This window comes from Sinocyclocheilus grahami, unplaced genomic scaffold, assembly GCF_001515645.1.
Source record: "Sinocyclocheilus grahami isolate Dianchi unplaced genomic scaffold, SAMN03320097.WGS_v1.1 scaffold5.1, whole genome shotgun sequence".
Taxonomy (NCBI): Eukaryota; Metazoa; Chordata; class Actinopteri; order Cypriniformes; family Cyprinidae; genus Sinocyclocheilus; species Sinocyclocheilus grahami.
This window is the reverse complement of record NW_015505184.1, coordinates 1,175,626-1,202,274: the sequence shown is the minus strand read 5'-3', so window position 1 is coordinate 1,202,274 and position 26,649 is coordinate 1,175,626. Positions and strand designations below refer to the sequence as shown.

General features: G+C 37.8%; 1 protein-coding gene across 9 annotated transcripts; it reads right to left on the bottom strand.

Moving 5' to 3' along the window:
• Positions 1 to 312: 312 nt before the first annotated feature.
• On the bottom strand, positions 313 to 26,432 carry LOC107584026 (amphiphysin-like). Of its 9 annotated transcripts, none has more exons than XM_016270434.1 (27): positions 26,316 to 26,432; positions 20,558 to 20,638; positions 17,968 to 18,022; positions 17,790 to 17,884; positions 16,414 to 16,509; positions 16,131 to 16,238; positions 15,907 to 15,992; positions 14,028 to 14,103; positions 12,684 to 12,766; positions 12,466 to 12,474; positions 11,754 to 11,892; positions 11,451 to 11,573; positions 11,216 to 11,317; positions 11,025 to 11,048; positions 10,731 to 10,757; positions 8,779 to 10,470; positions 8,457 to 8,489; positions 7,822 to 7,863; positions 7,283 to 7,441; positions 6,817 to 6,870; positions 6,186 to 6,233; positions 5,892 to 5,945; positions 5,540 to 5,581; positions 3,790 to 4,020; positions 2,992 to 3,165; positions 1,633 to 1,734; positions 313 to 1,536 (listed from the first exon to the last, which is right to left on the bottom strand). In XM_016270434.1, the coding sequence occupies exons 1-27, from the start codon at positions 26,382 to 26,384 to the stop codon at positions 1,432 to 1,434; spliced, it is 3,909 nt and encodes a 1,302-aa protein (XP_016125920.1). In that variant the 5' UTR covers positions 26,385 to 26,432; the 3' UTR covers positions 313 to 1,431. The 9 variants fall into 9 exon arrangements, with proteins under 9 accessions (XP_016125920.1, XP_016125967.1, XP_016125946.1 ...); XM_016270481.1 differs by having other exon boundaries at positions 10,294 to 10,470; XM_016270460.1 differs by lacking the exon at positions 3,790 to 4,020.
• Between the last annotated feature and the right edge of the window lie 217 nt (positions 26,433 to 26,649).

The following is a 26,649-nucleotide window of genomic DNA, read 5'->3' as shown; positions in this document are numbered from 1 at the left end:
ACCTTACTATAAGTGTCTGTTTAAAATGAATGAAAGCAGCTTCACATTGCTAATGCAAAAGTTCACTGAAAAAGAAGAAATGTAAAAGATAAATGTCTCCCCCTTGCGTTCATTGGATGTCCTTACAAACAAATAAAAAAATTGTATACTATAGCTAAACTACACAAACAGTGTTTTTAAATGCTCTACCCTGATTATAAAACAAGTGAGTAATAATTTGTGGGCCTATTACCAGTATGTAAATATGGTATTTATACTGATGCTGTTTCCATTAGTGAAAATGAACCACTACTCATATGAACTATTCTTTATTCACTTTACAGTTAAATTAGCACAGATATGTACATCACAGAAATGCTCTACAGTGAGGCTAACAATACGAACACAGGAGTGATGCTGTTTTTTCGTTTCAGAACCAAACAATGAAGACAATGTTTACTCTATCAACCAATTACACATATTGCATATTTTTTTGTAGATTTCCCACCCCAAACGTTCCCTCTCATCATTGGCTTAAAAAATATAAAGTTGAATAAATACAATTTCTCCAAACATAAAACATCATTCACAAATTAATATTTCCACGTCCATATTCAAGGATAAGTTCTGCATTTATGTCCTTGTGGATATAATACACAATGTCTGTAATTATAAGGAGCTACATGTTGTGTTTTACTGTATTAGCCAGGTGCAATATTTCAGATTTCTTCTCACAACATTTCTCATGCTGTAAACTCAACACATATCCATATTCATCAAGAGGACTTTGATTATTTGGCATAAACACTGAAAGTCTCGGCTATAAACTGTCAATATCAAACATATGCCAAATACCACCACCATAGCCGCGCACGGCCAGCCGTGAAACTACAGAGAACACTAACGATGATGCAATGTCACATTTATATCTGAAATATCTCAAAGAAAACACCTAAGTTTTGTGTAACACTTAGAATGGTTAAATAGATCATATCACTACAAATTCTGATAAAATTCGCTGCAGAGCAACAAAGTCAATACAATACACTTGGTGCAGAGAGGATAAGGTTACTTTTTTGTCTTTAGAGGGGAAACTCTCACTTTAGTTCGTCTTTAGACAGACAGGGATTACATGTGGAGGTCACCAGAGTTCCAACAAAGCACACATCAATTCGTTGCTGCTCACAGGTAAACAAACAAAAAACAGGGATTTTATCTTGGTTTGCGAGAAAAGGTTGACCATACTATCATGTCATGCTTGGTTATTTTCTTTATGCTCTGAGTAGGTATTTGTGTCTCCTCTTGCTTTGTTTAGTCGGTTGTGTTATTTCCTCTTAATGTGTTATTCGCCTAGTCTGACTGACAGCTGTCATCAGTACATTAGACTTCATGGCGGTTGGCTGTCTGCAAACGTCCAGATCCATGCGCCTTCTGACGACACGCTCAACCCATTTACTCCAGACGCTGTGTAAAGTTTTCAGGAAACAGTCCTTTCTGAGCCGAGGTGCCATACTGTAGCCAGTCGCTCTCTCTGATGCCAGTGAGCCAACCGGCATCCTGAAAAAAGATCCAAATGAGCATCAAAATCAGGTTATGATTATCATAATAAAAGAGAATAACACAAAAGTTAAACATTCAAGAGAAATCATATACCTGATCTTCAGCTAGCTCTGTGGGTACTACCAAAACAATGTCTCCTTTCTTCAGCTCCAGTTCGTCCGGGTTTGCTGCTTCAAAATCATGCATCGTTTCAACCTACAGGACAGCATAAGAATAAGAAACGTGATGGACATTAAAGCTCTGTGTTCATTTTCACTATACGGCTCTCTAGAACAGTGGTTCCCAACCCTGGTCCTTGAGGCACCCCAACACTGCACGTTTTGCATGTCTCCTTAATCAAACACACCTGATTCAGGTCATCAGCTCATTAGTAGAGACTTCAAGACCTAAAATTGGTGCGTCAGAGAAAGGAGACATGCAAAATGTGCAGTGTTGGGGTGCCTCCAGGACCAGGGTTGGGAACCCCTGCTCTAGAATACATTATTCTGGTGTGTCAATAGCGCCATCTGGCGGTCACATGTTTTCTATGATTGGCGCCACTTTCTTTTAGTCTCTCTTTTTATAAACGCAAGCGGCGCCATCTTGTGTCTCAGTTATCGATTGTAGTTGATTGAAGACTACAGTATATTTCTGCAGTGTTCTTCTTATTGTTTGGCCGAATGTTTTTGTATACTGTAATGGGCTTTTTTTTTCTTAGAGGAAGCTTTAAGGTTACTGTATATCCATGTTATTTTTAAGCTAACCGCTAGTGCAATAATTTTTAAGTTGAATGTGCAAGGCTTCCGGTTTCAGAAGCTTACAGTTATTGTAGCTCTACAAAAACAGTTTATTATGCTGCTTGATGTTGCAAATTGGTATTTGTTATCATATTATGTTTTTTTAATCAATTAAATTAATAATCGTAATCAGAGACAAATGATTTTTACCGTTTACTGCATTTTGTATTCTTTTAGTTACAGTTACTAATACATCGTAAGTCTTGCATATTAGAATATGGAACAATATTTTATGACCACGTTTATTAATTTGGCAAGTAACCGGATAATTAGCAGAATTATGTACAGTCAGCAGGTGGTGAGCCTGATTTCACCAAGTACAACATGTTCCTGGAACAACATTCCAATCAACCAATCAGAATTGAGAGATAACTTTTCAGAAAATGACAGTTTTAGACTTACAATCAGGATTAGGTGCTTCTACACCCTTCTTAATCAGCTATCATTGCCCTCTGTTTTTAGGAATAAATTATGGGTAAGCTTAGGTTTAGGGGTAGGGATTGGGTTAAGTGTGTATTTTTGGACAGTAATGTTGATCCAGGATCAACAAAAGATGTTGATCCAGGAAATTGTCTTGCTTGGCAAAATCACGGCGACCGTCAGCAGGTAATTGTTGCAAAATAACTGTACGACTGTACTTTATCCTTTACTTAAATGGTGTTTGCTTTATATCCACCTTGAAAACGTGTACAGGAGGCATTCCAGAGGAGATGTCTTTAGTCGTCTGGCATTCTGTGATCACCCCATTGCCACTGGTTGCTATTGGAGATGTGATATCACCATCACGGTCGTCATCACCTTCATTACTAGAGGCAGGCTCAATAACAACAGAAGGGATAGGCATCTTTTCCTGAGGTGAGGCAAAAAAAGCAGCATTACTCAACATGTAACTCAAGTGACAAACCTAAAGGTAAGGTATGCAAGTACATTTTTGTCAAGTAGCTTGACACAATTACATAATACACATGAAACAGACCACACATACATAATACATACTTAAGAAATGTAATAAATTAAAAACAACTGAATAAAAGAAAAATGGGTAACACTTTACAATAAGGTTTCAATTGTTAACTCCATTAGACAACATGAACTAGCAGTGAACAGTACTTTTACAGCATTAATTTAGACATTTACTAACACATTTTTAAAATCAAAAGCTGTATCTGTTGACATTAGTTAATGTGCTGTGAACAAACAATGAACAATTGTATTTTTATTGACTAACATGAACCCCTTCTCTTGCATAAAGACTCAATGAGGCTGTTGTGAAATGTTACCAAAAAGAATTGTGACATTTCACACATCAAGATACTAAATAAAAACTCAGCAAAACAGTTTTGTGTTAAAGCATTTAGATTCAAATCTAAGTATCAGAGAGTTTTAAAGTACGGTCCAGAATGGTTACATAAAGAAACCAGGGTCTTGTCAAAGGCCTGCATACCAAAGTGCAGAATCACAAGTAAATATCTACCTCCTCTTTCCCATTGTTTGCAGCACCCTCTTTACTGGTTTCATCCCCTGGTTGGGGCTCAACATTATCAGGAGCATCTCCTGGTTTGGGCTCAATATTATCAGGAACTTCTCCTGGTTGGGTGTCAACCTTATCTGGTTCATCTGTTGGTATGGGCTCAACATTATCTGGTTCATCTCCTGGTTTGGCTTCTAGTGAGCTGGCCTCTTCCTCTGGTTTGGCATCTATAGTCTGGAAGAGGTGCTCAGGAGTGAGAGCCAGTGTTTGAACACTCAACACAAGCCACTTATGTGGATGGATCGGTTTACAGCACCATGGAGGGGAGCATTTAGAGTGTCACAATGAGGGGTGCAGGGACCAGTTTAACTCCTGAGGTTAAAACTGTCCCTGATGTGGAATGGCAAGTCAGTTCTCAAAAAAACAGACTTGAGTTTCACCAAAAGTCAAGTACCGTACTTTGGTTAGGGGAAATGTTCAACAGACGGCATGAAGGAACAGGGGTCATGATTCATAGTGGATGACCACTGCCTACTGGATGAAGTAGTAGTGAACATTTCTCAGATCATAATGACTGTATGATCTCAATACACATGCGAAGAATTAATCAAAAAGTTCAACCATGACCCAAAAATAAATGTAAAATGGAACCCATTTTTGACCTGTCAGCAAGTATAAAAATTCCAAAACCCCTCACAATTCAAAACTGCTGAATTCAGATTCAACTATGCATAGATTATATGTACACCTGAATATATTTGCTTCACTTGCTTAGTCACTTAGTCAGCTTAGAAAGAGAGAATGTAAAATTACTGCCCGTTAGGGTGATGTAAGAATGGAGTCACCATGGAAACCAAAAATAGTGATTAGAGGGGTAATAATAGTCGTCCGTTAAGTCACTATTTAAAGGTTCAGTAAGCAAGGGAATTGTCGGGTTATGACATCATCTCTGTTTAATGGGCTTTAGTGTGTGCAACCTTATGTGGATCAAAACTATTGTAACAGAAAAGACCAGGGAAGAAAACATGAAATGAAACTTAATTAAAGGTACAATCAGAAATGGCAGAAACAGTGGCAGCGTTAGCCTTCGAATTATCTCTGGATCTAAAAACAAAGTTTTGTGTTTGGAACGAGAAAAATATATTATGTCAGAGCTGGATGGTGTTTGTTGTTGTGCTGCCAGGTGTTGCAACTGCTCATGGTACCCTCAAAAACTTAAAATAATACATACACATAAACAAAAATATGGGTTACAGGTTTTGATTAATGCCACAGCGCCGCATGTTAGAAGTCTCCATCCATCAACACATACTGTTAAAAAAGCATTCTGCAAGGCTAAATGACAACATGTGTGGCTACCATCCTGTCCCAGTGCATCAGTTTGGTAACCACACCAAATTTCACATGAAGCCAGATGATGATTTAATATCAGATTGAGACTCTATATAATATCTAAGTAATTCTATGTTACAAGGTATTCTACAGCACTCACCAAAAATGGAAATTGAAAAGGAACCCACGGTAGCAAGGAAATATCTGACAATATCAGTGTTTAAATAAAAATTTTTTTTTTAAATGAATGTATTTTCATATGGCTTCATGTTGATACAAAACAATTAGCAAAAATAAATAAATATATGCATACATAAATAAATAAAAATACAGTAATTATTTAGACAGCAATGTTGAAATAATAGAAAAGTATTTTCTATAATAGCAAAAATATTTGATCTGTTAAGACTTAAATAGTTACCGGAGTCTCTTCAATGGGAGACTCTTTATCCTCAATAGTGGCCTACACACAAAGAAATGGTTGTCAGCATCATTACACATTCATTTATTATTTTATGCAAATTACTAATGACACATACTGCAATGATTAGTCAGCAAATTTGTCTCTGGTCATGTCAGTATCTGGCTTCCCTTCATAACCGTTACTACTCATCTGTATCAGAGCCTGGATGCTTATAAACATCTCTGTGAACTACTGTTGAACCTTAAAACATGTTTAAAAGCTTAAAAGTGAAGCTAATAATAAAAAAGCAGTACTCATAATTTCATAATTGGAAGGCAGTGAAATTATAAAATTATTGAAGTGAAATTACCAGAGGCGCCTCTGTAGGTGACTCCTTCTGTGTTTCTTGGACAGAAGCAGATTCCTACATGCAAATACAAAAACATTCATGCTATGTCCAATTTCTGTTATCCTTCCAAATAACACCACCTGTTTTCCTATCATATCTTGCATCTCATACATAATTCATTTGGACACATTGCAGGCTGTTTCTACAGAGAACAAGAATTTGCTAGATACAGTACCTAACCAAGTACATATGTGACAGTGCTGCACATGACTTGAGTTTCTCTTATGCAATTCATTAGACATAAGTTATAGTTACCGGGGCTTCTTCACTGGGTTGCTCCTTTTCTATGTCCTCAACTGGAAGCTAAAGAATGGTTGAGACTTTTTTTATCAACAATAAAATCTCAGGCTCAACCAAAGTCTTTGCGAAAACGATGTTATTTTAAGATCCACTGCATAACTGTGCTTCTGACATCCTACTGTTGCTAATGCAAAATAAAACCAATACTTAAAACTGATCCCAAAGTATGTGTAAATTAAAAAGAAAGTAATAAAAGGGATAATAATTAGTATGGCATTTTACACAAATTAACACAATCAAAATTCACCTCCATAAAAATAAACTTATATAAAAAGAATTTATGTAACTGGCTAATACAAAAGGAAAATACAATTCAGAGCTAGCACTGGTAGTGTACTGTATACAATTTTGTGTTATGGAAAAAAATCTCCACGTCAACAATATAAAAAAAACAACTATATGTATGTACACTTATGTCAATAATATAAAATAATGTAAAAACATTTGTTAAATCAATGTTAAAACAAATCAAATATGTTTTAAATAACAGAACTTATGGGTTTAACATATGGGTTTTTAAAATACAAAAGGCAAAATGGTCAACATGCAGGCACTGTGTTTTGAATGATTTTTCAGAGGTACATACCTCAGCCTGCTCAGCTGCCTCAGGCTCAGCAGACACTGGAGACTCCACAGTGGTCTTTATAAACAAGAGTACACAGATATGATCAATGGCTACAGATCATTTCTGATTAGTTTGATGTGAGGGAATACATGTATATGTAGTCGAAAACATAACATGATGATTATATCATGACAGCAAGGGCAATAATCATGTTTTATGCACTGATGGAGAATGATGATGATGATGATGAAAAATTTAAAAAACACAGATATTGATGAAAATGATAAACGTAGCATTCAACAGATTGATGTTAATTTAAATGACGATCATGACAACTATGATGAGGATGAAGATGTTGTGATGATTGTTATCACAATAATGATGGAAAGCATTGACGTAAAAACGTTGACAATGGTGTTGATGATGATGATGATGATGGTGATGACTATTTCTGATGACGTTTAGAGTTGAACTCTTTGTCACTCACTGTGGCCATCTCTGCAGGGGGGCTTGAAGCCGTGACCTCCGCTGGTTGTGTGTCTGTAGGGGGAGTGGTGACAGGACCCTCCCCACCCTCCGGTACAGAGGCTGGGGCTGCTTCACCTTCTCCTTCAGCTACATCACCCTCTGGGGCCTCAGCCTCAGACTTTATATACATTTATAAGAGAACAAACAGAAAGACTGTCCAATGACACCTTCACTACTTGACCAGTATAAAACCCTTAAGTTTAAAAACACTTTTAAAAAGATCTATACTTTGCAACAGTAGTTGTACAGTCAGTAGAGTGGGAATTTGAGGCACAACAATCATGGGAGAGCAAGACAACAAAATGATATGAAAACATTTTCCTACAAAAGGGGAAAAATAAAAAGAGGGAAAACTAACTCAAAAAATATATTACAAAGAAAAATTCATGGAAATAAATCAATAGCCATTGACACTCATTAAGTGAGAGTTTTTTTTAGGGATAGTACAGACCATTACAGTCCAAATCTTTCCTTACTATCAAAAGACTGTCAACTCACCTTCTTATCAAAGTCGACCACAAAAGTTGGGACTGTTGCATCCTAAAACATAACAGAGAATAAAAAGGTAAAGTTAAGCAAATCAAATTTACTTGTATGAAATCTGAAACAATCAGCTACAGTAGGTTAGACTGGAAATTATTATTTTTTCTAAATAATTCCTATGAGAAATGGTTTAATGGATCTTTTAGGGAAGAGGAATTAGTATGGATCATTACAGCATTCGATATAAAACAGCATTAGGTACATTAAAGCAGGGCCACAGTTATTTTAACACCGGGTTCTGCATATTCATTGTAAAATTAGTGTTATCATTTACAAAAAATAATTTTATTTGTTACTTGTAAAAAAAAACATATCAGGAATAATTTAGAAACACCCTGGGGGTACATTTTGTTGCAAATGGTGAGATCCATCATTTCATTCTTATCTTTTTAAAAAATATTCATAAATTCTTTTGTTTTTAAACAAAACCACCAATTCTAAACATTGCTAAAATGCTATCATGCTAGCACAATCACTTTGGACAATGTGGCTGCTGTGTTTGGCCACATTGACAGTAATTCATAATGTCATTATGAATTCTCTTTTAATCTATTGAAAAGTTAGATTAAACTTTCTAAGCTCCTATTTACCTTAGAAAATCCGTTAAAAGCCTTGTTGGACACCTAAACCGAATTAAATAAGTAATTAGCATGTAAACCCTTAAAGACATGTATTTTAATTGCACAGACTTAGAGGACTATAAATTCTACATGAATTTAGCAAAACCAACAAACTATGAAAGCAAGCAAAGGAGAGAGAGGAGAACAGGTCTCGGGACTGTGGTCTGTGGGAGGGGTTCCAGGGTTTTGTAGCAGGAAAATAGTAATTCATCTGCAGGCAGGAAAGGAGGGGAATATTCTTGCTGTAGTCCACTCTACACTAAGCTAAGCAGAGTGGCAGGAAGTCAGGTACCTCTTCCAGCTCTGTATCTATTTCTTGGTATATCTTTCCATATCTCCGGTTTGCAACTTCGTCTTCAGACAGGTCTGAGTTCTCTGGCTCTTTATGACAGACCTGTTTCTCTGCAATGGTACTTTTAGGATTAGAGGTGTCTTGTTGCCCAGGGAAGGAGGTAAAGGGGTCTTGAGATGGAACAGCCTCACCTGGCCAGCCTGCTGTAAAGTTTCCTTGGCCATCAGAAGAGAAGAAGCCACTGCTATCACTCACCTCCTGCCAGGAGCCTTTACTGGAGTTCTCAGAGTCTGCAGCTGGTGCAGGAAAAGCTGCCCACTGGGCAAACCCATTGGCATGTCCAGTTTTGTCATCAATGACATAAGAGTCTTTTTCTTCTCCACCAATCTCCTTTGTCTCAGTGGAATCCCAACCCCCTGCCCACCCCTGGTTGTTCTCACAGGTAAATGGGTCCCCACCGCTTTCATTGGCGAAAGGATCAGATGTGACATCATTAGCAAATGGGTCCTGATTGCCCCCAGTAGCAAAAGGGTCTGATGTGAATTCAGTGGCAAAGGGGTCCACTGCCCACTGTCCTTCGCCTCCTGGCTGGGTCTCTGCAAACGGATCGGAATGAAACCCACTTTTTGGACTCTCTGTTGATAACCCTTCAGTACCAAAAAGATTGCTGCCTGGATCACTTCCAGAAAATCCACTGGGATCTTGGTCCGAGTTGGCAAATGGATCGTTTCCATTCCCAAATGGGTCATCCCCTGTTGCTGCAAAAGGATCATCCCCTGTACCAAATGGATCATTACCTTCAGTGTCAAATGGGTCTGAACTCGGTGTAGATTCAAGAACATTTTGAGGCGTATTTGCTCCTGCTTTGGCTGGGTCTGAAAGTGGACCATCCAAGCTTTGATTTTCAAGCTCTGAGACACATGGTGTTGCTTCAGGCTGATCCCAGTTGGCTGCAAATGCATCGCCATCAAACCCAGAGTCAGCAGGGGTAATCTGCTCGGGGACACCATCAGCCGTGCCCCAGTCTGCAATGCACTCTTGGGCCACAGTGCCTTGTTCTGGTGCCACAACTGGATTCTCATTCTCGGCACATTCAAGCTCATCATCTGTACTGGCCCACCCACAGTTTTGTCCCGGGACATCACCCCATTCTTCAGCAGTCTCGTACTCTGACCCGGATCCATCTAGATCAACCTGGCTAGACAGGCCCCATCTGGAACTATCTCCCCCTATGCCCTCCGTGTTATCCTGAATCTCCTGACCAAACTCATTGGTGAATATGATTCCAGGCATTGGTTGCAAGCCCACAGTTTCCTCTGTATCTCTCTCCTCTGACCTGCAACCTGCCTTTTCTTCTGCCCATTCCACTTGATTTTTAGCCCAGTCTGTCTGACCTTCCTCTACACTCACTTTCCCCTGTCCTGGATGCTGTTGCTTGGCCTTGTCACCCCCCACAGCACAGGAATCACAGTCTGGGTTTGGCTCAGGATAGTTTTCCGGATTCCAAGCTCTAACCTCATCTGTGGCTGCCTCTTCTTGAGGCTGTGATGCTGCCTCTGTAGGCCAGGCTTCGGCAGGTGGCCATCCCTGCCCATCCACTGCAGGTTGAGCATTTCCAGATTCCTCTGTACCCGTAGTGGCAGAAGAGCCAAAGTCAGCTGCCCAGTTGGCAGTGAAGCCAGCATCTGCCGCCTGATCAAGAAAAGAAAGAAAACAAGTGGTAACTGTCCAAATAAGTTTCCCCCATGATGGGGGCCAAAAGAGGAGGGGATGGGGGCAAAAGAAGTCAGATTTAAGTAGAGTACCACTGTAACATTAATGAATAAATTCACATTTAAAAAGTTATATGCCATTTTTCCAAAGTCTTGAAAGCTGGAGGTTAAATCTGTCATGAACTTTAATTACATTTGCAATTGCTTTCTACTAAGACACTCTCGTCAGTCATTACTTACGGGCTGTGCAGGCTCTGCAGCATTTCCCTAGAAATGAACAGAGATATCAGAGGTATTTGCTGTTGCATTACTGCTCGACAGGAACGCCTATAAGCTTGTAATGAAATTACAGTGATATCTTCACACTTCATGTCAGTGCAAATGTATTGTTTTACGAGACTACAAATCTAGGGCACTTTTTTGACATCAGGACAGAAGACTGATTCTGTCATCAAGTTACTAATAGCACCAAGATTGCTCTCCTTTACATCAGCTCACATAGATCAAAGAGTACAGGCAAAGAAAGCAGATTACCGTCCAAAGATCCCAAGGTAGTGTCTGTAAGTAAATAATATGCAAGAATTTAAGCTTTATTTCCTTATTGATTGATTCATGTTATTACAGTATATAAATAAAAATAGAATGATTGCTCAGCCATACAAATTTTTATTTGACCTGTCACTGTCTCTAATTTTTAATAAAATAAGCAGAGTGTGAAGAAGGACCTGAGATATGGGTGATTGGGTCTGCCCAATAGGTGTATTGGCATCAGGCTTGAACGGATCAAAATCCAAGTCCAGGAGAGATTCTCCGGGTTTCTCATTTGGCTAAAGTAAGAACATACAAATAAAATGAACTGACTATTAAATAAGGTCAAATTCTGCACAAGTAAACTATTTTACTCTAGCAGATATTTTCCTTTTTCCATACTACCAGTAAAGTAAGTGAATGCTCACTCACCTGTGGTGATGTAACACTGATCTCTGGAAAACCTCCATCGAACAGGTCAATTATCTGCTCTTGTTGGAGCTCCTTGGTTGGAGTAACTTTTGGAGGAGGTGGTTTTGGAGGTCCCATCTTGAGCTGATATGAAGAGATACCATGTGTGCCTTTGAACCTCACAAATCAAAACCTCACAAATACTGGTCAAGGAGAGCATTTGTACTAGTTTTAGTGCTGCACATTATGAATAAACTGCAAACTTCCTAACTACTTGAATCTTCATTCTGAATGCTGCTGTACTTGGAGGGGTTTCAGTCCTACCTGTGAAGGTGATTTGGGTCGAGGTGGGCCAGGAGAAGTAGGCCTTAGTGTGTGGTTGGGGCTGGCAGCTGGGCTGCTGTCAGGGCTCTCATCATCAGGTGGGGTGGGAGTCCTGGCTAATCGCAGGGGCCCTGAGTCGCTGTCAATAAAAAATGAATGATCTTGATGAGTCATTATAGCTTCTTTCATTCTGAATATATTATTTTCACTAGATCAGAGCTCTTGGTGGAGATTTCTAAGAAGGACAGCTTGCAACCAACATGTCTGGGCTTTGATATGGGATCTATTTAAGAGATGGTCTTACTTCATCACAGTTTCCATTGTGTCCAAGTACTGTTAAATTTATCACAATGAGCTCTGCTTATCACCTGCATTTCACTTTGAAGCTATATTTGGATGTAATGATGCACCTTCAGTGTAGGACAAGTTTGTGAATCACTAAAAATTATAAGTAAATTACAAACAAGAAAGAAACATTTGAAGCATAATTATCCATCACCTACCAGAACAACAAAACTAAACACTATCATCATCTGCCTCAAGCACAGTGCTGTTGAACTATGGGGATCCACTGCACTACAAACCAATTTTGTGCACAGGACATTTATTATTAAAGGTGTTATTTCACAAAGAACAAGGTGTTTTCCTTTCTAATCTAAGAACAGTAAACCTACAGTGTCTATACACACATAGTCCATGCTATTCCACTTACCGCTTCACTCTGTAACAGGAAGAACATGAACAGAGCCAAACCATATAAATGTTTGATTAAAAGCCAGAATTATGGCAATCATCTTGTTTTCTTATAATTTTTCATTATAACATGACAATTCTTCAATCTTTGTCTGCTATGTACAACCATCAGTGCCATCAGTGAATAAGTACATTATGTGCAGGGAGGTTAATGGAGGTTAAAGTACTGTTCCTTACCTGGGTGCTCCCTGAATCGTGAACATTTTGTCTGAGTGCTGTTCAGCGAGCTTATTCATCACTTCATACAGCTTATGACAGAGCTGGATCCAAAACATAGAGAAAGGAATAAATGTGAAAAAAGTAATTATTAAAAGAACTCAAGCACAATTACTTGACTTAGGCAACCTTAGTGAAATAAATGTTGTCATTCAGGTACTGTGGTACTACTAAATATGCTTTTTAATACTTTTCATTGGCATAAACTTGAACTTGATCACACAGTCATTAATAAAACAATAGTATGCAAACCATAATATGTTCATAATAGTAATTCATCATCACCTTCATGAACAATGAATGCTCAAATTTTTCTTAATGTGAAATAAAGTAAAACAAATGGTTTTCATTCCTTCAATAAAAGTAAAAATATTGCATGCATCAACAGGGTGATGCATTGACCTCTATACTGATCACATTGACACAAATAGAGCAGACCTGAGACCTTGAGCTGCATTGTTTACCCCTTCTGGCGAAAAAGTCTTTAACAATGCACTGACGCCCACTGATGGCCACATGCTGTGTCTAATAATAAACATAATCTACCAATGCGGAGTTCCTATCTAAAACATTATAACCTTCAGTGTAGACCCAAAATGACAGATAATGACAGAAAAATTAGCACTGATTAATGTCTCTAACACTAGAAAAACAAAGAAAAAAAACACTAGAAAAAAATAAGATAAAGAGCAATATTCAGTATTCAAAGAGTATTTAGTTATATATTGGTTGAATGTAGAGCAAGCAGTGCATTTAAAAAAAGTTGCTTTACTGCACTGTTAAAGAGTTAAATATCCCTATAAATATCACTCAGTCGTTCATCAGTGTTTCTTCTGTGATTTAGAAATCAGACACACACACACACACAGACAGGCACACACACACACACACACACACATTATCTGTCACACCCACGTTATCTGTCTTTCATGAGTAATAGCATCAGCACAACTAGCAGCTTGAATAAAAAATTTGATTTCAGACGAACCATGAGAGCTTTTCTCTGACTGACTGCATAGATCAGAAACAAAGCTCTTAATCTTACTATGCAAAATTGTGAATTTTTGTCATAAACCACCCTTGAAAACACAGTAGCCTGTGACTGCTCTATAAACCCTCATATAGCAGGAAATATTCCTAGGATGTCAATCTCACTGTGCTGATGTTACTCACTACGTGTCTAGAAACAAGCATGACTCAACATGTGCTTTGTGGGTTTTTTAGCACTCCGTTCATTGTTTGTGACATTTAGGAGGAACATCGTGTTTAACAGCTTCAAGAGCTTTAGAAATTAAACCAACTCACAAAAGAGATCTCCCTATGGAATCGGGCTTCCAGGCTGGAGACGTTCTGGAAGGTGCTCACATAGAACACCACCCGACTGCAAAGAGCAAAGGAGAAGAATAACGATTAGGCTCCAGCCTCCAACAAGTGCGCAATATGTTGATGAAGCATCTGGACAATGTTCAAAGAGAAAAACAGATGGACGCTCATGATGTCATGAAGAGTTTAGGAATTCCTTGTTTCTATTTAAAAAAACAATAACTTTGTACCACATGAAAAAGGCAAATGTGATGCACTAACACAAACCTCTGCACCTCAAACATTACTGTACATCAGCAAGATATTAAAGATTTTTAATCCTTTTTAAACAAAGAATGGGAAATCATATTTGCAAGTTGCTGCTATAAGCTAAAATGCCTCAGCACACGCTTGTGCATCAGTAAGAATCAAAATCCTAAATAATACAAATCTAAAATGAAACGGCCATTTGCAACAGTTATGAATGTATCTCGGTCATTTTTTCTCTCTGGTCTGAGCTGAATGGCTGCAGGGCCTGGTGCAGAGAGGAAGCTGCCGATTGGATAGATTATGTAACCAGGCTGTTGCTCCAGTGAGCAGACAGACCCTCTCAGCAAAACAACATACTGCTTACCAAAGCATATTCACCACCACAACATACAACTGACCATAGTGTACAGTACATACACCTTACTTGTATTACCATCACAATACTGTCTACAACAACACTCAAAATACTAAGTAGTTAAAGGTATAGTTCACCCATCATTTACTCAGTCACGTTGTTCCAAACCTCGTCTGTTTTTGTCCAAATAATAAAAAGTAAATGGGGTCCAAAACAACATTAGACCAAATTGACTTTCACTGTATGAAAAAAATTATCTTTCCATGGTTGAAAGAAAGACTTTCATTATATGGACAAACACAGAAGGAAAGAAAGTCATACAGGTCTGGAATGACATGAAGGTTCCTAAACAATGACATAATTTTCGATTTTGGTTGAACTGTTCCTATAATAACACATACATATGTAGAGTAAATCAGTTACATCAAGATAGTTACATGAAAAAACATTATAAGTGCTCTAAATAAACTGGTGAATAATTCTAGACACTTACATTCTGATCTTTGTGACAAAGCAGATGACTCCTGTTGTGTAAACCAGCTATTTATAGCATGTAACCACATCTACCATATCAGTCCTGCTATTATCATCGATATGAATGTTGTCCATATCCAACGCATTCAATCAACAATGCATAAATACACTACCCTTCAACCCACACGTCAGACCACTAGTTTAACACCACAGAGTTCCTTTAAATATTAACTCCTGCCAGACAAACATGAAAAGCAAGGATGTTTTTGCAACAAGACAAACAGTATTCAATCTACATATATTGCATTTTACAAATTTGCTACAATTTCTTCTTAGATCACTGCAGCATATTCCTTTCCCTTTAAAAGTCTTGATAAAACAACATCTTACCTCCTCTACTGTATGTAACCACAGCGGTGACATGAGTGTTCACAGCTAGCATGCTGTGCAACTAATGGATAAATGTGGAATGCTGGAATGTAAATGTACATTCCAGGAAGTCCTTTGGCCAAATGAAATCAATATTATCGGCCAGAGCCTTGCATTGTCAGGGCACCAGGCTGAAACTATTACTGCCACCCCTCTGAGAGTACAGTAATTATATTGCGCATGATATGGCAAGGCTTTTGTTATATAAGAGATTGATGGCTAATTATTGAGCTAGTCTTGCATATAATGTTGTTCACCAGTTAGTGTTGAATGTGAACAAAGTGTCAAAACACACCCACCGAAATGTCCAACTAGAACAACATTTCAGTAGCAGTCAAACTTAAAATGTCTCACCTGTCCCAGAGTGTGGGCAGTTCATCCTGCAGGCCAACGTTGAGATCATCAAAAACCTTTTGAGCCTTTTTCAAGTCTTCCTCTGCCTACATGCGCACATATATGGCACATATGTTCAAGCAATAGCTCAGATGACTGTATCAGCAATTCTATGGTTTCAGCAATTGTATTCATAACATTTTAAAGACCAAGTTGTGATGCACAAACAGAAAAGACTTGTATACTTTTGCAATTTTCTTCTCATTCCTCATGGTTGAAGTCTGCAGGGTCTCAAGATGGTGCCTTGCACTGTCATAGTCGATTAACTTTCTGCTTCTCTTTGCGACACGCATCTGGAGGGAGGGAAAACACTTGTGGTTACTATGGTTACCCTTCAGCTGAATGTTTTGCATTTATTCTCGGCGCTGCGCTGGCACATGCGTCATCTTAAACAATATGGATGATGATAGGGATTTGAATGATCCATCCCTTAAAACCAATTCAGCATGAGTAAAATGACATTGGCACCTTGAGATCTGGGAACTGAGTCAAATATGTTTCCAGTGTGTCGATGGTAGAGTCTACCAGCTTCTGATGGAAGTCCTCCCACAGAGCATCACAGTTCTGCAGAGGAGACAGGACAGCCATCAGCCAGATTAACCGAGAGCATTTGACAACCATGAGAGATTTAACAGAGAGGCGAGAGAGAGAATCTACAGTATAACCCCCTTTGAATATTATTCCGCGGCTCCTGCAACATAAACAGATGAGTTTAGGTGTTGGATTTATGATTCAGCAGCAGGGAAATTAAAATCTAATTAGGCTCTTACTCATTCACAGAGGATGCAAATTAGATTCAGCAAGCTGAATTCATCGCTCCCCCTCGGTGAGGTGTGAGTAAACAAAAATGAGCATCCTTGGGTAAATTAAATTGAAATTCTCTGAGGACAGTGTTGAGTCACAGCCTCACTCCCATACTAAAAATGGCATATGTCATTAGCCACTATTAATAACTCCCTCCCTCAAACAACATCATCTATGTGCCTGTGTGCCGAAGGACAGATGGCATGGTTTGATTTTTTTTTTCATCAGTTTGACACGTGAACTTTCTCTGCTGCTTGTGTAAAAAGTGCTGCATCTTCTGCAATTTATCTTCAATAGCAAAAAGGCCATGGCACCTATTTCTTTTCTCTAAATAACAGTTATATGCATATCTATATGTTATAATTCCAGCTATTAAATTTGCTGTATGGGAATTTAAACAGCCTGAGGATTAACATGACCAGTTGACATGACCCCTTCTGAATCTATCTTATAAATTGTCTGTGAAATGCATGTGCATGGGCTGCATAATAGACCTTAATGGCTCAGTGACTTGACCCCATTTTCCCTAAAAGGCGCAGCATTTTAGCTTTGGCTCAGGTACTGAGTACAAATCCCTCAGCTGTGGCGTGTGAGAGACTGACAAAACCTCTTGCCAGTTCTTAAACATCAGATCTCACCAAAACAGATAAGAATGTTCTAGAGTTGGTGAAAATGAACGCCATTTTAATCCATTTTTATAGGTTACCAGAGGTCAGGTATTTAATTTTCACCCACTTTCACAACAGTTCTTGAGCATATCAAGCTGCGAAGAGAAATCAACACCTATCCTTGATCTTTAGTAGCTCTTTTGACGCTGTGTTACATATGCAATTACTCAGCATTTCCCACAAGCCATTTCTATGATGGATCGCATCAACTTGTCACCACTAATAAATGTATTTTCTCTATAAAAGCAGTAGTATATTTTATGATCCTTAGAAAATATTTTTCCCTGTAAATTTGACAATGCTCTGTTTCAACATCAGTATTTTAAATGCTAGTACTAACACATGGACAATCACAACTATAATTCTGGCTACCTTTCCAATGATCATGACGTCATCGTTGCCGTGCCAGTCAGGCTCATATACTTCATGTAGGGACTCTGTCAGGTTTCTAGAAGCTTGCTGCATCCCTGTAATCATAGCAAAAGAGAAACCAGGTCAGTATAGAGTAAACGTGTATGTGCTTATATGTGTGTATTTTGCAATGGTTCACCTTTCACAGCTGCTATGTAGGCCTTCATCTCCCTCTGTAGCCTAGAGCCCTCAAACTATGGATCAGAACACAAAAGAGGAGATTTATTGTCATTTTTAAGGTTCATCACATTAGGCATTAAACCACACAGGCTGGTATTGATATACAAGTGAGTTTTTTTCTGATTGTTTCACATCTGTCAATGGTTTTCTAGAGAAAATGGCAGTAGTTTTATATATATACTACTTTTCAACGGTTTGGTCCATTTTATTTGATTTTTTTACGGTTTTTGTTTATATATAATTAAAATACACATTAATTCCAAGCAGTCAAAATCATTGCTGAAGGGAATCGAATCACAGTAAAAGCCTCTTCATGCTGCAGACTATAATAACCAGAGTTTCAAGTGATGGAGAATAATTGCTGTCCATGGTGCTGAAATCACGGCATCACACTGAAAATCACAGGCAGTCATACAAAAGATGTGCTCACAATGAGCTTTCCAGTCAATGCAGCAGATGGTAGTCATTTCATTCTCTCCACTCTGCACAAGACCCAGCAATCCTGAGACAGCAAAAGGCTACAAGGAGATTTGAAATGAAAAGCCCAAATGGCCTCTATCAGCTCTGATGATCTTTCTCTACACAATATGGTTGAATAATGCGCCTTTAGATGCAGAAGTCTGAAATACGTCAGCATAAAATGAGCATTTTTAATGAGTGTCTCATCACTTTGATAAAAACACACACAAAAATTTCAGCAAAAGTGCTAGTGTTGTTTTAACAGACAGCTTAATTAGTGGTCTCTTGTGGCCACTAGATGCCAATATGTCATTTTGTGTGAAATATTATAATGGTTATTTTAGCTTGCCTAAAGGAATGGGATGTGGTTGTTTACCATTTACTGGGTCTGGTGTCTTTTACAGTCTAGAGTGGCAATTACAATTAGCCAGTATCAGATTGACAGTATTTTACAGGCCCTGATGCAGAGAATTGATGTGTACGATATCTCAGCGCAGTTGATGACTCCGTGTATCAGCTCCAAAGAGCGTTTTATGAGCCAGACTGGCAGCATATGGTGTGTGGGTTCGGTTTTGGCTGTGACTGGTATCCTCCAGCTGCAGTGATTGACTCTGACTCAGCTAATTTAATATTGGAACAATTTATTTTGTAATGTACTTCACTTTGCACAAAGCAATTTATCATATGGTGAAGTACAGAGCAAAGAGTCCTTGATGTACCCCATCAAGAAGGGGTTAAATGATTAGAGAAGTTTGGAGGTGAGCAGAGGAGAGGAGAAGCACTGGCACACTGGAGCATAAAGCAGTCTAATCAGGATTAGTGAGGACAGGTGGAGAGGGTGGGATTAGACTGCTGCTTTTTCTTCAGCAAACACACACTTCTTCTGGAACTACACTTTCCCAACCTATCTGCGCTCACAGACACTTCACTATAACTCTAAATTTAATAGCATTTCTTTCCATCATCAAAATAATCAAATTATTTGAGACAAGTAATTTAGTATTAAATACGGAGCTTTTTAAAAAATTCCAGTTAAATAGTGTGCAGTAACTAGGCCAATATAATTTATCCAGCTGTAAATACAGTATGAACTATGGTATTTGCAGTTGTGGTGATATAAATTATTTGCCCATTACGTTTCATAAAGACTTGTTTCGAGATGTCTTGTGACTCACTAGCAAGAAAAATATTAAGGCATTAAGGCATTAAATGTTGCAACAGCGTCTTTGCTTAAACTTTAATAATAAAAGTTTGATGCATTGTTGTGAATCTATTCAAATTGTTAATTTAAATCAATTCAAAATTCTGACTCGATTCACTTTGCGACAACACAAAAATGTTAACGGTGGGTGACAATTTTGATATTAAATTATATTACAATATTATATGATAAGAATATACCAGAAGTATGTGTATGTAGGTTATTTAACATACATATTAAATTAAACAATTCATTTCTGTGATTTACTTTTGTTTATTTAGTAACCATTTTTTAAGGTTTTTAAATAGTTTTTACTTGTATTCTGAATCTAATTGGCTAATTTGTTTGAAATGACAGTTCCTTTAATTAGAAAAAAAACCAAAAAACATCCCTTTAAATGCTGAGATATATAATAGCCAAAGGAAAAGATATTGAGATACTGAGTAGCTAATGCAAAGTGTACTGCATTAGCTCACAGATTTCTAAAGAAAGAGAGAAAAGAGAGAATCGTATCTGTGCCGAGTATCCTGGCAGTGCCTTTGTAGTACTGTGGCATTGAAGTGTTGTAGTGACAGCAGTAATGAGAATCATTACTGCAAAGACTTTTCAGACAAAAGAGAAAATGTCTACACCTTCAAAGTCTTTATCCTATTAGTATAGAAAACTCTTATACGATAAAGAATGTCAATTGTTATTTTCTCACTAATATTGAAGCTCCCATTTAAAAGTGACATATTAACACAGAATGAGAGACAATAGAAATGTATGCTAGTTAAGTACAACATGGCTTTCTGCTGCTAGTGAGAAAATCAATCCAGCATAACAATCACCCAGAGAGCCATTATACCGCCAAAACTCAGTATTGCCCTATAGATCAGACACATCTTACCTCCTGTCTTTTGAAGTTCTGCACACATTGCTCAAACTGTTCATCTTTCGTCTCATCTGCCTTTCCCAACTTCTGCAAAACCTGAAAACAGAGTCAGAAACACAAGGAGTCAGAGAATTTGAAAAAAAAAATGCCGAGCCATGACTGAATTCCCATGAGGGAATCCTCTAACAGTGACTGAACACCCTGTGGACAGTATGACATGCACACAAAGAAAAGGCTGAGCAGGAGTGGGGGAGGAAGAATGGGCATAAATTACACTTCCTAGTCTGTCAGGTCTCTCTGCCAAAAAGAGGACTTCTGTCACATGACCACCTGCCTACCCATAGTGACTAACTGTTACACAACTGTTACACAAACACTGAATTTGCTGAGCACAAGAGGGGTGCCTTTTTCCATTTTTTAACTAGTATTCTAAATCTACTCAGTTTTCGCTATATCCTTTTTATTAAACTCTTGAATTGCTAATATTTACACAGTTTGACTCTTTGATTCAGTACTCAACATGCATAATATACAACATGCATTCAATGACAACAGGAAGTCAATTGACATAATGTAGGTTCTGTGCAAACAATAGAAGTCTTTATAGTCTGTTACAAAGGCAATGGATGTTTTGCTTTGGCAAATGCACACACAGTGCTTCACCAACAAACATCTGTTTTTTTTTAACTAGTACAACTAAAAAAACAGATGGTAGCATGTTCTTATAGATCAGCTATCCTGTACAAATGGTTTATCAGGCAACATAAAACCTGTGCTTCATGTGGTGTAAAAATTAACTTGTTTTATTTATTTAATCTCATTTTAGCTCCATAAGGTAACTCCTTAAGGAAGTTAACTCTGCATAAAATATGTAAGACCACAACATTCCCCAAATGTTGATCCAACTAGCGTAACAGATTTGTCTAAACATGCAGCATAGTTCATACTGAGCAATATTGCAGATTTACAAGCTCCCAGCATGCACTGCAACATGAATAAATTGTGTGGTTATTGTTAAATACTTGTTTTGTTTATTTACTTCATGCTGTCAGCTCATCTTTTCACTTAATGATCTTTGTTGTACCAATATTATTGGGATTTGTGTTCAGTTTTAACATCAGTGTGATTACACAAAAATATTGGGGGTTTTTTTCTTGTAAACTGGCTTCTTTTTCAGAAGCAAAAATTGCAAAGTTAACTATAAACCATATGAATATAAAATAGTGCTGTCAAATGATTAATCGCATCCAAAATAAACGTTTTTGTTTACATAATATATGAGTGTGTACTGTGTATATTTAATATGTATATATAAATACAAACGCATACATGTATATGTTACAGAGGAGGCTCCCTTACCGCCTCCTCCGCACCACCAGAGGGAACCATCTCCCGAATATTAGACATTCCCATTCGGACTCCAAATCCCATCACCCCTCATGCCTGGGACTGATTAATCATCCACACCTGCACCTCATAATCACACACACATATAAACCACTCACACTCACAGACTCTCTGCGAAGTCTTGATTTGCCCTGGCTGTCATTTCCGAGCGTTATGCCCGTGTTTGAGTTCTGTGCATCTGTTCTTGGACTGTTTCCTGTTACTCTGATTGTTATCTGCCTGCCCCGACTTGGATTGTTTCCCCTGGACTCTGATTGCTTGCCGCCTGCCCCGATCTCTCGCCTGGTACTCGACTCTGTCTCAGCTTTGTCTCTGCTGTTCTACCTTGCTGGTATTTGACCCTGTATTGTCTGACTCTTCTAATGAAGCTGCAAATGGATCCACACGCTTCTGACTCGTCACAACAGAACATGTTTAAGAAAAATGTTATGTTTATATATTAAATAATATATTTATATAATATACATGTAAATATTTTCCAAATATACTGTATGTATTTATTTATTTGTGTATATATACACAAATGAATAAATAAACAGTACATATATTATGTAAATAAAAACTTATATTTTGGATGCGATTAATCATTTGACAGCACTAATATAAAAAAACGTTACAATAAAATGGTGTCAGATTCAAATGTATTGTATTGCTAATTGATTTTTGGTGAACAAGAAATCTGTGGTTGCTTTGACAAGAATTTATTGCCTGAAAAGGATGTGTGGCATTTGCAAGCAAACTGAAGGTGGCAAAACATATGTTACAGAGGACAATTAAGACAGTTGCTGAAAGGAAAAAAAACCTCAAGTGTTATGTTTAAGTAATGTTTACAACATTAACATGTTTGATGTGTTTAATATGTACAGTAAACTGTATACAGTACAGACAATAGCCGTGAGGCTGTTACCTCCTACCACACGTGAAAGTGAGAGTATAGGCCTACAGCATGGGTCTCGCTCAGTAAACCACAGGGACGGCCCCCTGGAAACATAAATAATGTCATACAAAAGCTCTGTATTACTCCTGGGTGGTAATAACGTGCCATCTGGATGTTTTCTTTGTAAGACACTCACACATGTTGGAAGAGGCTTTGATATGGATCAATAGATAACGTCCCATCATACATATATAATGACATCAGGAAATTATCTACATCACAAAGATACAGTATATTATCATTCACGCAATGCTTTATAATCAGAAACAATACTCATAACGCACAAAAAATATTGATAAAACTGACAAATAGAAAGGGTTCTGAATGTTTTTTATGCTGGGAACATTAATAAATAAACCAAATACCTCCCTTTGTTTTTAGATATATTGCAAACTCTAAATGTACAATACAACTATTTAAAAGTGCAAAGTAGATTAAATATAGCGCTGTATCACTATAAAAGGCAAAGACCAAATTCTGTATGTCTGTATGTTTCAGTTCTTATCAAATTTCCTAAACTTCACATCTAGAGCCAGAGAATCAACACTGAACTCTCCAGAAGGCAAATGGTACTAATCTAAGACACAAAGCCCAACCTGGAAACACTATACAACAGTAGCAGCCAGCCTATGAAATATTAACCCAACTTAGGCCTTAAAAACACACTCCACTCTGCCTCATCCACACAGTCCAGTGATGTCCTCTAGTTCATGTTGACAAATATCCTTCATAAAGTGTTTTATAATGTTAAAAAAAAAATCGTATAGCCTTTCTAAATAATGTGGAAAACCAAATGTTTTATAGCAAATTGAACAGTGCTACAATTATAGTTTAATTATATATGATTTCCCAAGATTTGGATGCTAATATCTATCCTGCAATACAAAAGAGCACAAGGCAAATTAATGCATTTTTGCATGCATTTTTGTCGTAATGCTGCTTAGCAAATGCATTAAAATATTTGTAAAACATTAAGTCACAGCGCTTAGTACAATGCTGCATCCGTTTCACAATTACATAGTCATGATGCATAAATCTTCCTGTGACAGCAAGCAACAGGATTATGAGTGATTTCAGTTGATTGTGAGGTATTTTGTCCCCACCAGGACTCAGATTAAAGGATCCCTTACACCCCTTATCATGTTATCTGCCCTGGTCAGGATCTTCTTTTCCAGAGGCAGTAAATTGTATACCTGTTCCTAAATGTGCTGGTCTTAACCCTTAAGGGAATCAAGTTACACTAATAGACATTGTGAGCAGCCAAACTGAACATTCTTGAACTGTGTGGCTTTATGATGCTCTTATGAAATCAGAGAGATATTTAAAATCTGATTAGATATTTGTCTGCATGGCTTCAGTACTGCATCATCAATTGTGAAATTATAAATTGTAGGACTTAGACAAACTAGAAATTATACCAGAATATGACAAACATTTAATATGAATACATTTAAAATGAGGGAAATATTGCTCTAATAAGCTATGTTTTTAAAAAAAATTATAATTACACACGAATCATCATTTAAAAAGGAAGAAAAATAAGTTTCATGATTGACTGTTTTTTAAATATTGTGAGGCAATCAAATGTAACAGTCATTAATAACTGCCATAAAGGTCTTATCATTATTACAATTATTTAATTAGCCTCATGTCATTGTAGTGGTTGTGGACGGTTTTGATGTCTAAATGATCTCAACATAACATTTCTACACAGAAATTCTACGTTTCTTCAAAACGAGCCTCTATAAAGAATATAAACTTGTGGTTTGAAAAAAAAAATCACACACAAGCTAGGTAGAGAGAGGAAGAGAAAAAATCATTATTAAGTTGTTCCGCTTTATCTTAATTAATTTATTTTAGGATTTTTGGCAGTACATGACAGACAACAATTAAACTGACAGACCTCCATCAAGCTGGTTAGTCAAGTCTTGCACCAGTAACAAACCAGCTAAACCAAACAACGTTTCAAAAGTCAGCTTGACCACTTTAAACATGAAACATTACATGTTTTAACAGAAGAGATATGGACCTAATTCAAATGGCAAATATACAGTTTTGTTACTTTTCGTAGAAGGAATTTGCAGTGAAGTTCTTAAATTGCAGCACACACATGAGCTAAACCTAACACGAACATAATATAAACACTATCTCACTTTTTGCTGATGATCTTTCCCACCTTACCTAAAAAAATTGATGACAATTCTGTTGTTCTGATCTATTTACAGAGTGTTTTGGCATTGCAAAATCTCAAAAGGCAGAGAATATACAGCTTTCATCAAGCCTCCACCAGGAATCTACCAAAAATTGTCCCATTTTTCCACAGTTCACTCTGAAAAACACCACCACAGTGTGCCACCCATATAGTTCATACATATGAATTATGAAAACATGAAACACAGATCTCAAGGTAATCTTCACTTTCGATGTCTCATTACAGCTGGCCTTCAGTCTGTGAGTGAACCATGGGTATTAAAAGAAAACCAATCCTCTTACTGCAGCTCGGCTCGGGCTCGGGCTCGGGAAAACCACTACTGCTCTGTTTACCAGACGCCTTCAGTTTACTAGCTGACAGACATTTCATATTCAGCTCGCCACCAACTGCAAAGTATTGCGCAGGCTGTCTAAAAAAACCAAACCCATTGTACAACTAAACACCAGTTTACTGTCAAAAAAAATCATCAAGCGAAAGCGACATACACCTAGCAGTCTATTTATATCTAGAGAAAGACTGTCGCGTGTCTCTGTATAACCACATTGAGCGGCCTTCACGATCTCGTGGCCACTCGGAAATCTCCTCCTGCTAGTATTCATACCGCATAGACGAGGGCATCCCCCCCCCCCCTTCTCCTGACCTTGCAGGAAAATGACAGCTTCATCCAACATCTTGAGTAATAATGGATTACATCGCCAAAAATGCAAGGAAAACCGATACAGGACCAACCAAATTTAGACAGGAAAGGTATAGCGAGACAAACACTGCATCAGTGGCACATTATAATCTACTAGTCATCCATTGCTTACAAACTGAGAGGAATCATTTCTCCTTCAAGAAGGTGTATAGAATAAATTTAGACTCCAAAGTATCATAATTCCTCTTGGGTTTAAGTGGGGTTTCTGTCACGGAGCAGCTCCTCGGTCGCTTTTAAATGGCAGTGCTGGCTAAGATTGCAGTCTGCGCATTTTTGACGATGTTTAAGGTCTGATGCAGTGAAAATGTAAACTATGCATGTGAGAAAGGAGAAAAGAAAAGACATTTTCCTGTAAACTAAGATATTTCAGGTTAAATCGCACTGTTGAATCTCCTTCCCCTGCTCGGAGCATCTGCTGGACAGCTCCACGAACACAAAATGCTGCCTTTGGCTTTATCAAACGTCCTCTAACAATCAAGTCATTGTTGATCTATCACAAACAAGAAAATAAAATCCATACCTTTTCCTGCGCCCGACTGAGCCTCTTTTGGACGTTTTTGGCAAATATGCCCGTCTTTATTTCAGCCATGGCTGCTAGTGCTCTGAAAGGAGACAGGCGACGCTTCAGCACCAGAGCGGAGGAGAGCGGAGGGGGAGGAGCACCATTTAAAGACACAGTACGCGCCACAGAGAGCCCTGAGCCCCCTGGCTAATTTACTTGAGTTTCTGACTAAATGTTTTATTTAATGTTATAAATGAGTCTATTTACAAATATTAATTTAAATGAAATCATTATGTAAAAATGTTTTTGAAATAAACGAATGAAGACAGTTTTTGAAGGAATCTCTTGAATG

Bases quoted from the DNA above. Each gene is read 5' to 3' on its own strand.
- LOC107584026 (XM_016270434.1), bottom strand. From the start codon at position 26,384: ATGGCTGAAATAAAGACGGGCATATTTGCCAAAAACGTCCAAAAGAGG. The intron at 16,510-17,789 runs GTAGCCAGAATT...TCTCCTCTGCAG, and splicing joins ACGTCATGATCATTGGAAAG to AACTGTGATGCTCTGTGGGA. The intron at 11,574-11,753 runs GTAGGACTGAAA...TCTTCATATCAG, and splicing joins GACCCAAATCACCTTCACAG to CTCAAGATGGGACCTCCAAA.